Source organism: Neofelis nebulosa, chromosome 1, assembly GCF_028018385.1.
Source record: "Neofelis nebulosa isolate mNeoNeb1 chromosome 1, mNeoNeb1.pri, whole genome shotgun sequence".
In the NCBI taxonomy this organism is placed as follows: domain Eukaryota; kingdom Metazoa; phylum Chordata; class Mammalia; order Carnivora; family Felidae; genus Neofelis; species Neofelis nebulosa.
Genome location: NC_080782.1, coordinates 229,487,558 through 229,504,538, shown reverse-complemented (window position 1 = coordinate 229,504,538; position 16,981 = coordinate 229,487,558). Strand labels below are relative to the sequence as shown.

General features: G+C 42.7%; 1 protein-coding gene across 10 annotated transcripts in view; it reads left to right on the top strand.

The window, feature by feature from the left end:
• Positions 1-10,275, top strand: part of NBEA (neurobeachin) — a 681,254-nt gene extending 670,979 nt beyond the window's left edge. For all 10 annotated transcript variants that reach the window (XM_058687599.1, XM_058687578.1, XM_058687548.1 and 7 more), the window contains 4 exons: positions 3,236-3,337; positions 5,260-5,456; positions 6,237-6,388; positions 8,427-10,275. In XM_058687599.1, coding sequence (XP_058543582.1) covers positions 3,236-3,337; positions 5,260-5,456; positions 6,237-6,388; positions 8,427-8,517 — 542 coding nt within the window. In that variant the 3' untranslated portion in view covers positions 8,518-10,275. The remainder of the gene's footprint in view (positions 1-3,235; positions 3,338-5,259; positions 5,457-6,236; positions 6,389-8,426) is intronic.
• The last annotated feature ends 6,706 nt before the right edge of the window (positions 10,276-16,981 follow it).

Here is a 16,981-nt window from a genome sequence, read left to right as displayed (position 1 = left end):
AAGGAGGAGGTATTGGCAAACCAGAGGGAAGAGCGTTGTGTGTCTTGCAGGGTAAAGTGTCTTAGTTACGCTCTTTCCTCCCAGAATTTTCCCAGACCCATTGTTGCCTTCCCTCTGGCCGCAGTGGGGCATAGAATTGGACAACCAGTGTGGCTGCTCAGTGCCACAGGCCACATCAGTGCCAAACAAGGGGCTTTCAGGAGGCAGGCACGATTCCCAGGCCTTGAACATTCACATCCCCCATCCTGCCCCCTCCACAATGAGGGCCAGGCATTGCAGCCCAGGAGACAACTCTCAGAGCAGTGTCAACCCCAAAGCACAGGGTGGCTCTCTAAGAGACAAGAATTGGGTGCAAGGGGCGCGGGGCACGCCATCCAGAATAGGATTTACAGAGAAAAACAGGCCAGTATGCAAGGAACTCAAGCACCATTTAAAAGAAGATCACAGGGGCACCTGGGTGGCTCAGTGGGTTGAGCATCCGACTTCGGCTTAGGTCATGATCTCACGGTTTGTGGGTTTGAGCCCCACGTTGGGCTCTGTGCTCAGAGCCTGGAGCCTGCTTCAGATTCTGTGTCTCCCTCTCTCTCTCTGCCCCTCCCTCACTCATGCTATGTCTCTCTCTGCCTCTTAAAAGTGAATAAACGTTTAAAAAATGTTTTAGTAAAAAATAAAATAAAATAAAAAATCACAAACTCAATAACCGGGTGAGGCAGAATGAACAGAAGAGAAAAATAAACAGAACTTTTAAGATACAACTTTTAAAATAAACAGTCTAAAAGAGAGGACCAAACTTACTAGTAATGTTCTATATTTCTTAAGCTAGAAGGTGACTACAAATGAATGTATTTCATTCTTTTAATTTCATGCATGTGCTATAAATATTTATATGTAATTGATTTCTTTGAATTATTTATTTCTAAAAACAAAGGAAGATCAGGACACTTTGTGGGAGCTACCAACTTGAAAAGAATTTGTGACCCTGGAGAAAAAAAATTAATTAATCTACAGAAGTGTTCATCAAACTTGACTGTTACACTGATCCCTTTTAAAGAGAACAAAATTGTTATTAACGCCAAAAAACAAAAACAAAATGAAACGAAAATAACCTCTGGCTTTGAGAAATGTGTTCTAGGACCCCACAAACGAGTCTGAGAAACATTGACTTAATCAATTAGTTCATCTTAAGTTTTAAAACATATGTAAATTTTAAATTGCCACAGCATAGAAGTTAGACAGCGAAAAAGAGATCTCATCTTTATAACTGATGAAAAAATATTTTTAGAGTATCAGTGTGCCTGGGTGACTCAGTCGGTTAAGCATCTGACTCTAGATTTTGGCTCAGGTCATGATCTCACATTCCCTGGGTTCAAGCCTCGTGTTGGGCTCCACACTGACAGTGCAGAGTCTGCTCAGGATTCTCTCTCTCCCTCTCTCTCTCAGAATAAATAAATAAATTTTAAATAAATAAACGTATGTGTGTGTGTGTGTGTGTGTGTCATCAAATTATAAACCTGAAATTTAAAATTTTTCATAGAACTTTATACTCCCAAGAAAATATCCACAGACCTCAGGGTACAGGGACCCTAGTTTGAGAAATACCAAGAATTCTGGAAGAGTTGCAGTTACACGACCGAGTTCCAACATGCCTTTTCAAGGAGAAAAAGTAATGGTCAATAATACTGATAGCTTAAGATGAAATATACATAAAGAGTATAAAAAATAGTAATAATCTAATCAACTCTTTGCTAAGATGATACTGTAGAATAAACTAAACAACACAGCCAGCTAAACCAATGTCAGACAATAGGAGTCAGCTAGAACTGTTTAAAAATTAAGACAGAAAGAAATGGGCAACGTAACACATTAATAAGTGTGATGTTAATGAAAAATGGAAATACCGGGGTGTTACAAGGCATTGATAAATATTTGTTGAATCTGATTCAGTGGTTCAAGTCCAAATTGTATTGTTACTAAGTATTTCGCATCCTGCTTTCTGATCGCCCCACCTTCAGCAGAATTTCACTTCGGTGAATCTTTTAGGCCTTCACATATGCCCAAGGCGACCAGCACTGGCTTTCTTTTCCCATCCACCAAACAGAACCACTCAGAGCCCTACCCATTCACCTTCCACAGTGCCTCTGTGACTTTCTGTTGTTTCCTTTTCCTTCACATGTCTGCACCCAAGCCTGTAGAGACCCCTCATTTCTGTCCCAAACTGGCTTCTCCAATCGGTTTGCCCCCATACGACAATGTTGGGCATAATGCCCTCTCAACTTTGCTGACCCTTCTCACACAGTCTTTGGGCAGGTTACTCACCAGATAGTCTGATATTCTCTTCCCAAGGAGATCTTTTGATCCCTTTTGTACTCTGCGAACACAATCTGTTCTTCTCCACACTTGGCATTGTCGAGTGCCTCCACTGGAAAGCCTGGGAAAGGCCAGGGTTGTTTGATGAGTTGTCAAGAGTTTCAGGGTATGCCTTATGCCTCCTCTTTATACTCCCAGCTCCTAGTCTCCTCAGAGAATGCCTTTCACTTAAAAGTCATCCATTTAATGTTTGTGAAAGCACTTAGCAGTGAAAATGCTTATGGCACGTAATGCAGTTGGACTTTTAGCTAGGTTTGACTTTATTAAGTCAAGTGGAAACTTAAGATGATCATCTCTTTTTTTTTTCTTTACTACTTACCTCTCACCTCAGAATCAAAGCATGTCATCCTGTTTTGTTGGAGATTTTAGGGAAAATTTTTAAATGGGTAAAGGCATGGGTTTCAAAATTAGACAGCTTCAACACTTACTAGCTGTATGAACTTGTGCAGATTGAATAACCTTGCAGAGCCTTAGGTTTCTAGCCATAAAATAAGTATAATAAGTGTACCTACCTCCTATGAATATTGCCATCTCCAAATGAGAATGCATATAAATACCTTGGCAGCCTTGGTGTGTTTCCTAACAATAGGAAGAAAAGAATAGCTGTCACCACTGTCATAATGTTGTAAGCCCATCACATTTGTTAACTTATTTAGGCATCTGAACAACCCATGTAGTAGTTTTACAGAAGTAGTAGGTTACAGATGAGGAAACAGTAGAGAGGTTAAGCAACCAGCTCATGGTTACACAGCTAGTAAATGCCCATAATAGATGTTCATGGTTATTATTGTAAATGTTTGACGTAGTGGTGTAGCTCTTCGTTTCTGCCATTGGTCTGTAGTAACCCACTGCTGCTGTTTCCTTGCAGGTGACTATCCTGCCCCAAGAGCTGTCCTCACAGGCCATGACCATGAAGTTGTCTGTGTTTCTGTCTGTGCAGAACTTGGACTTGTTATCAGTGGTGCTAAAGGTCAGAAGGCATTTCTTTTGTTTTAAGTCTTTAAAAACTACTATTTTCTCAAGTTAACCATGATTTATGATTTATTTCCTTTAGGAAATAGACATTGCCCTGTATAGACAATGTAATCCCTAGGTTCATTGCAACTATTTTGTTTTATTATTTCTTACTAGTACTAATATCAAATATATATGAAATTTTATGTAGTATTTTGTGGTCACCAGCACTCTAGCCAGAACCCTGGTAAATTCAACTGCAACACATCCCTATGATGCAGCCATTAAAAATAACCTATAAAAGATGGGGGAAGATATTCATGATGCCGTGGGGGCCCTGAGGGAAGTCAGGTTGCTTATCAGACATGGCCTTGGACCCCCCCTCCCTCCAGAAGCCCCTTCCTTCATCAGGCCCGGGACTGTGTTGAGGTCGATGGGAAAGGAAACATGATTACTTGGAGTTTTTGACTTTTGGTGAAAGAAGCGTTGTTTCAAGAAAAGTTAGGAAACCTGGATTCTAATTCTGGATCAGACACCAATTCACTGTGAGAGGCTCTGGGGCAGGAAGGAGCCTAACGCTCAGGAAAAACTTCAAGAAAACCAGAGGGGCCGAGTAGATGCTGTCTCAGCGGAGTTAGAGAGAAGGCTGGCAGGCCGGGGACCAGTGGCACAAGAACTTACGATGTTCCTCTTATTTTGAGTGTAGTGGGAACTCACTGGAGATTTTTAAGCAAGGTTGATCGTATTTGGTTTTCAGGAGCTTATCCTGGCTGCTTTGTGGAGAATAGATGTAATGTCTGAAGGTAGCGACAGTGTTTTTCACTTTTGTATGTAAGAGTAAATAACCCTATGGACACATAGGATATTTTCAATAAATGTCTTTTTAACTAAAAAATAAGTAACGATAAGTGTAATATTATCCTATCCTGTAAAGTGAAAGGAAAAAAAAAAAGGAAAAGGAAAATACAGACACATGGTAGGTATAGAAGAAAACATTAATTTTGTATAGGTGATGGGTGATATTAGAGATGATTGCTGTTTTCTTTTTCTTTCTAATTTTCTGTCTTTTCTATCATGCACATCTATTTAGTAAAAATTTAGGTATAGCTTTACAATGCCACTTGTTTAATAAAATTCCCACCTACTGGAGTCAGTTGAAAAATATAATTCATTAGCTGTCTTTATGAGTTTTTTTTTTTTTTTTGATTGGGAGGCAGGTAATACCATGCTATATTAACCAGTTATTTTTATGAACTTGACTAGTGAAATTTTTATCTTATCAACACAATTTCTACCAGGAGGAAGAAAAAAAAAATTGGAGCAAAATAAGTCAGCCCCCCATACTATTTTTATTCTCTCACTTCACTATTCACATTTAAAGACAAAAAGTGTTTTTACACTCTGAATCACTTGTTTTACAGTCTGAATCACTTGATTAGTTATCTTAACTTTGCCTTTTACATTTTATGTATGAATTGTAGAAAAGGTGAAACTCATTATGATAGGAACATATTTATGTGGTATAATGTTAAAGTTTTGATGAAACTAAAGAAAATTAACAGTTGTGTGGATAATTCTAAACTTTGAAGAAACATTTCTAAAATCGCATTAAGAGAAAACTTTGGTACATACAGTGTTTTAATCTCACATTATCTATGGACTGTATCCTTTTTTAAGAATATTATCTCATGTAGAAGAAGACCAAGTATTTCCCTAGATGAAAAGTTGAGAAGGTCAGCTCAGAAGACACAGCTCCCTGTGTTTGTTCTGTTCAAATATAACATCAGTGCCTGGCTCCCGCCAGTGTACCTCTTTTCTTTTCTGCCTCCTTCCACAAATCTGAGTGTATGTACCCAGTTAGGGTCAGTGTGTTTGTAAGAACCCATAGGTGACTAGTCATTATGAGTGACTCTGGCCGTTGATATCCTCCTTCTGCAGAGGGTCCTTGCCTTGTCCACACCATCACTGGAGATTTGTTGCGAGCCCTTGAAGGACCAGAGAACTGCTTGTTCCCGCGCTTGATTTCCGTCTCTAGTGAAGGCCACTGTATCATATACTATGAACGAGGACGATTCAGCAATTTCAGCATTAATGGGAAACTTTTGGCTCAGATGGAGATCAATGATTCAACACGGGTAGGTCTGCATGTTCGGTGCTAAACAGGGACTGAAGCCATCAGATTGAAGATCGACTATCTCACATTAAGTGATCCATAATACAGTTTCTCTGGTATCCAGATAAAGAAATGTGTGGTGGTTTTAAAAGCAGGTAAATTCATGTAGATTGATGCGTTGAACAAACCCAAAGTTCATTTAGTCCCAAGTAGGTAACTCTGTGAATTTGATTTTAGAGATGACAGCTTTTGTTTGATGAGGGTCAGACCCTTAAGGAGATTTTTCTTCAGCTCTTTTGTAAGCAGTGCTACACCCCGTGACATTAAAAGTGAGTTTATTGTCAAAGAATCTTATCTTCAGAACCCTAGACCAAAAGTACATGTACCAGATTGCCCTTCGCTCATAAGTGAATTGTATTTGTTGGTTTATCATTATTAAAAGCTGTTTTGAAATGATGCCTCTGCCGTTTGTTCTGAAAGTCTTGACATTGTTGATATTCAGACTTAACAGAACATCATGTTACTTAATTCTCAAGTTCTTCCCGGATTAGATTGATAATATTCTCTTTGGGACGTCTGTTATTTTGTAACCTTAATTGGTTTTAATAAGATCCTTTGTTTATGTAAGAACTCTGATGAATTCCACATTGGAAATTTTGTAGACTGCACTTGAGAAAACTTGGACAAATGGCTAAAAGTAGAAAATAATTATGAGGGAACTGAATTGAGTGCTTTTCAGTAATGACCATTGACCATCTGGGAAAATCTGAGAGAAATGGCTGCTTTTCTGCCTTTTCTGAAGGCCATTCTCCTGAGTAGCGATGGCCAGAACCTGGTGACCGGAGGGGACAATGGTGTGGTGGAGGTCTGGCAGGCCTGTGACTTCAAGCAGCTGTACATTTACCCTGGATGTGATGCTGGCATTAGAGCAATGGACTTATCCCATGACCAGAGGTGAGCCACATGAAGGAGAAATGTAATCACTTGAGAACTGTCCTTGAAAGTCCTGTACCTTCTACCAAGGGTGAAATGTGCTGTGAATAAGTCTCCAGCATCCAGATGGAAGAAAGGCTAGCACAGAAAAGGGTAAACTGAGGAGGGTAGTAAGTGCTCTAGGAAAGGATTCCTGTAAGATGAAAACAAAGGAAGAGAATAAGGCAGGGGGAAGAAAGGAAGGAATGGGTCAGAGGGAGACCAGGCACATCAGACACTGCCCAAAACAGGACTGTTCCCACTAACGTCCCTGCTCGAAGATCCTCACTTAGTCTCAGGGTCCACAGGCTTCCCTTCTGGAAAGCAGAGACACGTGTGTTTCAGCAGAGGTGCGTTTCAGCTCAAGTCATACTTGTAGCTAGCAGTTCCCAGCAGAATGCTCAGTGTAGACAAGAGCTGGCCTGTTTTAAAAAGATACAAAACAGGGCACCTGTCAGTTAGGCATCCGACTCTTCATTTCTGCTCATGAATTCACACTGAGCACAGAGTCTGCTCGGGAATCTCTCTCCCCCTCTCTCTGCCCTCCCCTGTTCATGAACTTGGGTGCTCTCTCTCTCAAAATAAATAAACATTTAAAAAAGAATAACAGGGGCACCTGGGTGGCTCAATCAGTTAAGTATCTGACTCCGGCTCAGGTCATGATCTCACAGCTCATGAGTTGGAGCCCTGCGTCGGGCTCTGTGCTGACAGCTCAGAGCCTGGAACCTGCTTCGGGTTCTGTGTCTCCCTCTCTCTCTGCCCCTCCCCCACTCGCACTCTGTCTCTGTCTCTCTCAAGAATAAATAAACATTAAAAAAAAAAAAAAGAATTGGTATGGGAATTAATTAATTTGATTTTCCATGGTTCCTCAGTTGGCAACAGGATTTTACTGTTTCCTAAAATTCACCTTGGGGTTTATTATAAAGTGAAAAGAATATTTGGAATATCGTACATTTAAAAATTTTTAAACTCGATAATCTTAATGTGGTGTGTAATTTCTCTCTTATTTTTGCTGTATATTTAACAGAAATAAGAAAAGCTTACTAGCCAAAATTTTCAACCATCTGTGTATTCTTTATAAAAATATTGTTTTCAAAATGTTATAAATATTAAAGCATATATAACAAGTTTAACAAAGCATCACACAATCTAGTAAAACGGTACTGACGTCATCAGGAAAAACAACGCAATTTGATTCAGTTTGGGGAAGGGATATTTGATGTGCAGAAAGCAAAATTAAGCAGGCGATTATTAGAGTATTCCAAAATGCTGTCGTCCATACTCATGAGTAAATGGGAATGCTTTATTGTGTACTTATGTGTACATACATGAGTGTTTCTAAAGTTTTTGAAATAAGGTACTTGAAATTGTGTTAAGTAGTTTAAGTGTTCTCCCCGGCGTCCTTAGTCGCTCATGTATTCGTGTAGCAAACATCTGCTACTACCGTCATCGACTGAGCACTACCAGATAATCATAATTGTATATGAGGGAAGCGGGGACAACCCAACAGAAGAGGGAAGGGATCAACTTTTCCTGAGGGTGAGGGGGCAGGAAAGGCTTTATTCAGGGGGCACCGGGAGAGGGGGTAGATGGGAGCACTGCAAGGTCACAGTAGTGCCAGGGGGCTCCAAAGAGGAGCGACGAAAGATACTAACAAAGTTTCTATTTCTATTTTAATTTCATCCCTAATTTCAATTCTGTTTGCCTTTTATAATGTCCCTGGAAAGTGAGAACAGCAACACGTGCATGTAAGCCATGTACACACATTGAAGATGCACACCCAGAGCGTTTATCTGATGAAGTGTCCGATCAAAAGCTAAGCAGTTCAGGTCTGGCAGTTCAGGTGTGAGCAGGAGAGATTCAGCTTCTCTCAGGAGAACCAAGAATAGGTTGTAACCCTCTCTCAGTGAACACAAAACCAAGACTTGGTGAACTTAGAGACCATGATACCATCTACTGCAAAGCAGCAACCACATCAGTGATTTCATATCGCTCTTAACCACCATCTCTGCTTTTCCAGGACTCTGATCACTGGCATGGCTTCTGGTAGCATCGTAGCTTTTAATATAGATTTTAACCGGTGGCATTATGAGCATCAGAACAGATACTGAAGACAAGTGAAGAACCAAAAGCCAAGTTAAAGCTGAGAGCACAAGTGCTGCATGGAAAGGCAATATCTCTGGTGGGAAAAAACTCGTCTACATCGACCTCCGTTTGTACATTCCATCACACCCAGCAATAGCTGTACATTGTAGTCAGCAGCCATTTTACTTTGTGTGTTTTTTCACGACTGAACACCAGCTGCTACCAAGCAAGCTTATATCATGTAAATTATATGAATTAGGAGATGTTTTGGTAATTATTTCATATATTGTTGTTTATTGAGAAAAGGTAGTAGGACGCTTCACAAGAGACTTTTGACAATTCTGAGGAACCTTGTGTCCAGTTGTTACCAAGTTTAAGCTTTGAACCTAACCTGCATCCCATTTCCAGCCTCTTTTCAAGCTGAGAGAAAAAAAAAAAAAACACGTTTGATACTTTGTACATCAGATGCATCTTATTTAAAGGGATACTTTTGTAAAAGTAAAACCTTGTATAAAGAACAAAACGTTTCTTAATTTTATTGTGGAGTTACAACTTGCATGTTCTTTAATCCTGATGTCTCGATGGAACAGGTGCATTCAGACTATGAAACAGAAAGATCCGTCCAAGGACACAGCTTGCACGAAAGGGTTGAATTTGGGCTCAAACAGTAATTTTTGACATTTTCACCAAAATATGGTTTGCACTTTTTAATCTAAATTCATCCCTTCTAAGTGAAATTTGCTCATAAAGCATTTGGATACTAAGCCATTATTTGCCATTTTTGCTACTTTAGACACAGAAAATTCAGCCCTACCCTTCATAATTTGAAGACACAGCAGAAAGGGGGCTTCGGGATGAGGTCTCGGTTTTTCTTGTATAAATAGAAGTCGCGCCCATTGGTTCCATAGTAATGACTTCCCAACTCCTGGACATCTCTTCCAGACTCATCCTGCTGGCTTAGTGTGTGTACATTAGGGGAGGAGAATCTGATGCTAACTATTTTTGGATTTTTTTTTTCTCTTTGGTTCTCGAATAGCTTAGTTTCTTTAATAACAAGCCAGACTTTATTATAACAATAACTGAGGCTATTCTTTTAGGTTCTTGTGAAATTCTCACCTAAAGCCACATTCTTAGCCTAAGGCACTTCATCTTTTATGATATAAGATGATGGGTGTCAAATGATTTTCCATACATTGTACTGATCAAGTTATACACCCAGGGGTATATACACTTTATTCATGTTTCTTCTTTGTATATTTGGTGACTGTATCGTCATAGATGTACATATTGTGTCGGTAGGGCTATGAGGCATGTTACAGGAATGTGATTTTCTCAGAATTTACACTCACTTGCAGTCATTTATTTAAAAAGATAAAACAAGATAATGGGTTCTTTGTATTGGCACTTTGCACCAGAAACATATCATTATTTATTGATGTGATTACTTATTTGTCATCCACCTTGTATTAGTAAGTTTTAGCACTGAATTCCTTCTTCATTGTTGTTTGTATTTATGAGATTCTGAAATTCTGGGGAATCAGCGTAATGATTAAGTTATTCATCACCAGGCTGTAAGCAATATCTTGAGTTTGTAGCTTAGAATTGGGAGGATACTGAACATCTGGAAGACAAGTTCATTTCATCTTGAGATCATGGTGAAATATTTTGGATATATAAATTCCTTAAGCTATTGTAACCATGTTTTATTGCAAAGATGTAAAATATGCCAGATGTGTGTGAGTTGGAAATCAAAAAAAAGAAAAATAAAATATGCAAAGAATTCACCGATTGTTTCACATTTCATTGGACACTTCACCAACACGCATTCATTATGTTGTCATACAAGTTTAAGAAATCAACATCACCTCATATAAAGGCCCGTGGCATCTAAAAACATGAAATAGGGTCCTAATGAGGTTCCGTAATTTGCTGATACACGAGCTGCTCTGCTTGACCATCTGGCAGGGATTTGGGGCAACGGTGACCAGAGGGAAACGGCCCTGTTGTTTTCTCCCACATAATCCACTTTTTGGGTTAGTCTGTGTTTTATTTAAAGGGAACTAAACGCAGGTGATGGTGAAGAATATAACTGCTCATCACATGAATGTTATCGAATAAGGCTGTTTTTGTTTGAACCGTGTGTTCTAGAATTTATCATGTCATGCCTGCATGCCACAGGCAGGGGACGAGCAACCTGGAGGAGGGGTGCAGCTGCCAGGCGGGCAGGCGGCAGGGGTGATGCTCCGGGGACCCGGTCACTCCACGCCGTTTCGGCACAGGCAACAGGCCCAGGGCGTGACGGGACTGCACGTAAGCCTCCGTCTACGTGCTCGAGACCAGAAGGACAACCAACAGCCACCCGAGAGAGACTTGCTCCTGTCACTCTCCACTCTGTCCCCAAGCCAGACATCTGTCAGCCACCGTAAGCCCAGCCGGCTCGCTCAACCAGCCTCCTGGCAGCCCATCAGTCGTTCAGTCAGGCTGGCTACCCGCGCTCTTTAAACCAACTCCCCACTTCCAGAACCATCTATCCGAACCGTCACCAGAACCTCCCGGCCTGTATCCGGGTCTCCAGCCAGACCCTCCCGCCACACTTGGCCTTGCTCCTAGAGGGTCTGGTGCACCACCACCCAGTCATCCCGCGGCCGAGCACCTTGCAGTGGTTTTCTTTAAACTCTGATGGGCGAAAACTCGCCTGGGGAACTTGTGCTCTTAAAAAAGAGAGCTTACTCTAGGCCCCATCCCTGCCAAGTGATTCTGGCACAGGTCATCTGGGGCACATTTTCAACAACACCGATGTGAGGGCTGAAATCCAAACCCAGCAGAGCATGAGAGTCCTTCAGGAGGGAAACATTCTCATTATCCCTCCCTCAGGGGAACCCACCTATTTACAAGCCCCTGAGAACTTCCCTGTGCCTTGGTCCCTAGTGTCCTCCCTGCCCAGAGAGCACCCCTCTGCCTGCACTATCTGCTTGAACTCCTTGTTGCAGATTGACCTAAGCCAATCTGGTCCCGCGCCATCTTTCTGGCATGTGAAGGTAGTATCCAAACCCCACGTGCACAATATATTATCAGGAAAACAACTTTCAGGACCAATATCTTCCACGCATAGAGATACCTTTTCAGCGAGCACATTTTAGCAGGCAGGCAAGTAAAAGACCCATCAGAATTATTCTGTGAGCTTGGTGAATTCCAGTGTCTTTCTAGATGATCTGACAACCATTTGACATAGAAAGTATACTGAAAGCAGACACCGGCATTCTGTATAGGAGCAGGATCCTATCAGCCTTGTGATGGCTTCAGAACCTGCCAATCCAATCATTTAGGTATCAGCCTCAGGCACCCGCATAAGAGTATAAAGACCTCAGTGGATTCTTACACCCTGGTTATGGAGAGGCAGGAAAGGTCTGTAAAATACTGCAGCCAGTGCATAACTGGATTCACATGTATTCAATACCACCACTGTCATCAATGAGAGACCCTTTGTAATATCCCTTATGCTAATTCAGAAGGCAATAATATCCCCCACTGAAAAGTCATTCTTAACATTCACTATCCTAACTTAATAAAAAAAAAAAACCTTCTGGTTCCTTTTGGAATAAGGAAGCTGGAGCTCTGGGCTCTGACTTACATTGAGTCTGGAATGTAAATCTCTGATCTGGACTGTAAAGCTCTGATCAGAGTAACTGACCGCCCCTCAGAATGCAGTACGAATAAGCACATACTATCCCGATGTCTCTAGTGCATATTTTGAAGTAACTTACAGCATCATAACACTTGTACTTATTGTTACAGGTTCAGCCCAAGTGCTCCCTCCTCTCTGAGGCCCTCCCCACCTGCTGAGTTAGCTTGCCCACACCTGGTATGTCCCTGTCCCAGTGCTGAGTAGTAATATTGTCCGAGCTTACTTGCCTCCGCCACCCCCCCACCCCCACTCCCAGGACTGCGAGCTCCTTAGTCAATGGCATCCTTTTATCTTAGATCCTTAGGAGAGCGTTGGATTCAGATAAATTGCCAACAAATGTAGACTGGCTGAATGTATGGATAACAAATACCAGATCCCTGGGTCAAGTGACACAGTTGCCCGTGATGCTCGAAAGCCTGCCAACCTACCTCTCTCCACTGCCTCGGGCTGTCCTCTCCTGCCCTGCTCTGTGGTCTTTCCAGAGAGCACCATGCTCCAGTTGCCACCACAGTCATGGGCTTTTTCTAGTACAGTTGAAGGGATCAATGGTTATAGCAATTACCATAGCTACAAAGGAAAGAAAGAAAGAAAGAAAGAGCAAGAAAGAAAGGAAAGAAGAAAGAAAGAAAGAAAGAAAGAAAGAAAGAAAGAAGAAAGAAGGAAAGAAAGAAAAGAAAGAAAATACATTTTTGAATTACTGCTTTTTATCATATTCATCCAGTTGGGAAAAAAGGGGGAGCTAGCTGGCAGATGATTTGGGATAAGAACTTCTCCTGGTATTCTGGTCAATTCAAGCACGGAAGGCATGAGCCAGTAACTGGGCTCCTCACTCTGGAAGTAAACTGTGAGTTCCTTCATCAACTCGCATTTTAACTGTGAGTTCAAATGGGCATAGTAACATCTACATTACATGTTGTTTTTGACAATCAGCTTTCTTAATGTATGTCAAGCACCTAGTGGAAAACCTGGCTCTCAGTAGAGTTCAGACAGCCGTTGCCTTCTACAGTCTAGTGAACATGCTCCATTTCATCTGCTTGGCATCCTCTATTTGTCTTCTATGAATTTGGGGGAAAGGGGTAGTTTTCCTCCCTTTCTTGTACTGTAATTTACTGGAACCCAAACCTTGGGACCTGTTAGACTCATGCCTGTCCAACTATATCACCTCCATTCTGGTGACCTCAGTGACTGAGCAGTGGTAGGTCTTCCAAAGCCTTCCTTGAAATGTTTATGTTCTGAAGTGATAGGGAGAACAATTCTCCTCTGGTGTCACTAATCTGTCAATAAGAAACCAGAGACTCCTAACAACCATGTTCCCCATTACATAGACAAAGCCCGTTTACAACAGCTGAGGATAAAGCCATGGGAAATAAAAGATCATGTACACTTGTCTGTCAGCCACAAACCCATGAGGACCTAAATTGACCTCATTCTTACAGGTGACCCAATTCTGGACCCCTGATTTACTCAATGACCAATGACCTGCCTGACTTAATTGATCAAAGCTTTGTTTTTGGTGCTTGAGATAAAATGAAAGTGTCCTTGACTAACACAGTTCCCTGCCCCCAACTCCCTACCTCTGCTGAAAAAAATGTGGCACAATATATTTCTGGTAGTAAAACTAAGCATATTTCCAGCTTACGTAGGACCCGGCGATCTCATGTTTAGGTAAAGATCAAAATGAAATGCCTGCGTTTCTCCATCAAGTAGACATGGGGAAAAATAAGTAAACATAGACGCTGACTAGAACAATCCAGACACAAAAGAGTACATGCTCGAGTTGACATAAGGTGCCGCTGTTCACTGACACGTGCTGTTAAAAAAAACGGGACGGTGATTTTCTCTGACTTTCAGTCAGAGATTGTAACAGGTAAGGGCCACGTAGGGGATCCTGGAGGGCCAGAGTTGTACCTTAGGGCCTTGGGTTCTCTCTCATGAGCTGGGTACACTACCCAGCGACATTCGTTGAGCTGTATGTTCAGTAGTTATTTGTGTCCTTTTCTGTGTGTATGCTATACTTCAGTGAAAACAGTACTTTAAAATTGTTAAATGTGCCATGTCTCACACGGACTCTTGTGACTACTGAATTTGTGAGACCTAAGCTTGTCCCATAGTCAGAGCCAAGGTCCACCACCGGCAGTAGCCTCTTTCTCCTATGGTCTGTAGACATTATGGTCTTGGCTGCCCTGTCTCGATGAGCGCTCTTTTCTTCTAATGACAGCCTTGGTTCCAATGCCTTCTCCTCCAGGAAGCCCACTATCCTCACAGGGGAAGGCACCTTTGGTGCCCATCTCGCTGGGCACAAGACTGCGCAGCTCTCCTTTGGCATCCATCTTCCTGTATTCCCACTGCTCGTTGACACATATCTTCCCTCACTACAAGACAGCTCAACTGTCGGGATTTTCCCTTTTGGTGTCCCAGGCACTTAGCACAAAACTGTATCGTCACTGTCATTTATGTGTCCGTCTTTCCCACTGCACTGTGAACCTACATGCTAAGCCGTTGAACATGTTGATTGAATGAATGAATAAGCCAATGAATAAGTGAACGTATGAGTCATGTGGGAAAAAAAATAATAAAGTTGGGATTTGAGGACTTGGTCTGAGTCCAAGTTCCTCTGCTTACCAGCTCTGTGAACTTGGGCAGTTGATTGAATCTGTCTGAGGCCGGGCCTTTCAGGTGTACAATAGACAGAGCCCTTGTACAAGATGCATGCTTTGCAAATCATGAGGCGCTACAGAACTGTGAGGTATTACTACCAGACGAGGAAGCCACCCAGCCACCCAGGCATATGCTCTTATGACAAGGGCAAAACTCAAAGTGTGGGGCGTGGGGGCACTGTGGATCTTTTCTGATAGAATCTGAGCCCTCCACAGAAGAGGCTGAGGCAACAGCTTCCCGCCACCACGTGTAGACATAAATGCGGATTTCAACTCTGCTTAGCACCTAGTAAGAAAAGAAAGATTTTGTTTGGTTTAATTCTGGTTGTTGGTTTGTTTTTATAATGCCCCTTCCCAGTCAGTACACAAACAAAAACAAGAAGCCACTCAACGCCACTGGGAGATCCAACTTCTTAGCAGGGCCTTCTCTGAGGGATGATTCTCTTGGATAATGACATGTTTTCCTTGCTTGCTTCTAGAGCCAAAACCCTGGTAGGGAAAGCTGCGGTTAGAAGCTTGGACGCCTCTGTACAGACTTTCCTCTCCTCTGGAGGAAAGAGATACCCAAGGGAACTGCTCTGAAGACGGAGGGGCTTTGGCTCCTGCAGACCCAGGGACCCCGGGCTGGACAGGTCGGAGCAGCTCTTCCCAGGCAGAAGGTAGCCTCAGGAAGGGTCAAGTTCTCCATGCCTGGGGAGGGCTGTGGGTGACAGACCATGGTCCCAAGATACCCCCTCAGCCCTTCTCCTTTGCCTTAGCAGGAAGCTAATGGCCAGAGAGGTCACCACACATGCAGAAAAACTGGCAGTGTTCCCACTCTGCTCCTCTGCCCTCCATCCAACACCCAAGATAGCCAGAGATGGATCAGGCTGGAGAGAAGCTGGGCATCCTCACTGGGGGTAGAGAGGTGGCAAGTTCAGGATGAGGGAGGCCCTCAGGATGCTTGCCTTGCTTGAGGGCAAGCAAACATGGTCAGTGCCCCCTCAGAGGACAAAAAAGGTAATGGGCCTCGAACCACCTCATGAAATCAACCAGCGTTCCCCAAGCCCGATCCGAAGGCCCAGGAGGAAGATGCCATTGGACTACAGTGAAATCGGACAAATAAAAACTAGCGACTGGGTACTCTTATCCTGAGACTATGCCTTTGTGTGTGCTAAACACTTCCGTTCTAATGAAATTAAGGAAATGGCAAACAATTACTTTTCATGTCTTTCTTGATCAAGTAAAGTCAGTGCTCAGAATATTTTCGAAAAGCCATTTCCTGAAATCCCAAAATACCTGATTTAGAGCTGACATTTGCCCTCAGGAACAGAGCAGACCCAGAAATCCAGGAAGAGGCATTTCCAAGGCACAGTGGGTGTGAGGTGCCATCCACTACCCAGGATAAGACCAAAGCAAACTAAGCTAAAGTAAATCAAAGCAAACTAACTCTCTCTGTGTGTCCAGGAGGTTGAACAGCACTTAGATACAAATTACAAATTTATGTCTATTGGAGGCAGCAGAAAGCCTCTGGCGCAACCTGGCCCACAGAGAACATAGGTTCCATCAAAAATCCCTTGCTGCTCCTGTGAGGGTCTTCCTGTCTGCACATCCCCCTAGTCCAGTCCTGAGAGGTGGAGAATGGGCCTCTAGAGCCAGAAGGGCCGAGCACCCTGCATCCTGGCTCCATGGGCAATTTCTGCTCTCACTTCCCTCCCAGGATCACCCACAGGAGAGGGCGCCCTCAAAAGCCTTGGAAAAGGAGTCTTTTCTCCATCAGCCAGGCTTCTTACAAGCAAAAAACCCCAGCTCCATCCAGTTAATTGAAGCAGAAAAGTGATTTACACAAGGATTGGAAAGCCTCCTCCGTCTCAAGCTGTGTGGCAAGCCAGATGCCCTGAGCACCCTTCCCAAATGGAACAAGTAGAGAGTCGGGTCAAATACAGAAGCTCTATTTTAAATTCGTTGTGGAGCTGGCACAAAAGGAAGACATCCCAGAGGCTAAGCACAAAGTGAAAGTGGGAAACCCCAGTTGCCTACAGTGAAGGAGCTATTTTGGGGAGGACAGGAATTTGTGAGGCAGCGCCCTCAGCCCAGTGGGTGGCCCGGCGGGTTCCGGAGCCCCAGCGAGGGTTAGTTCTCACTGAGGACCTGGTCATGGTGTGTGGT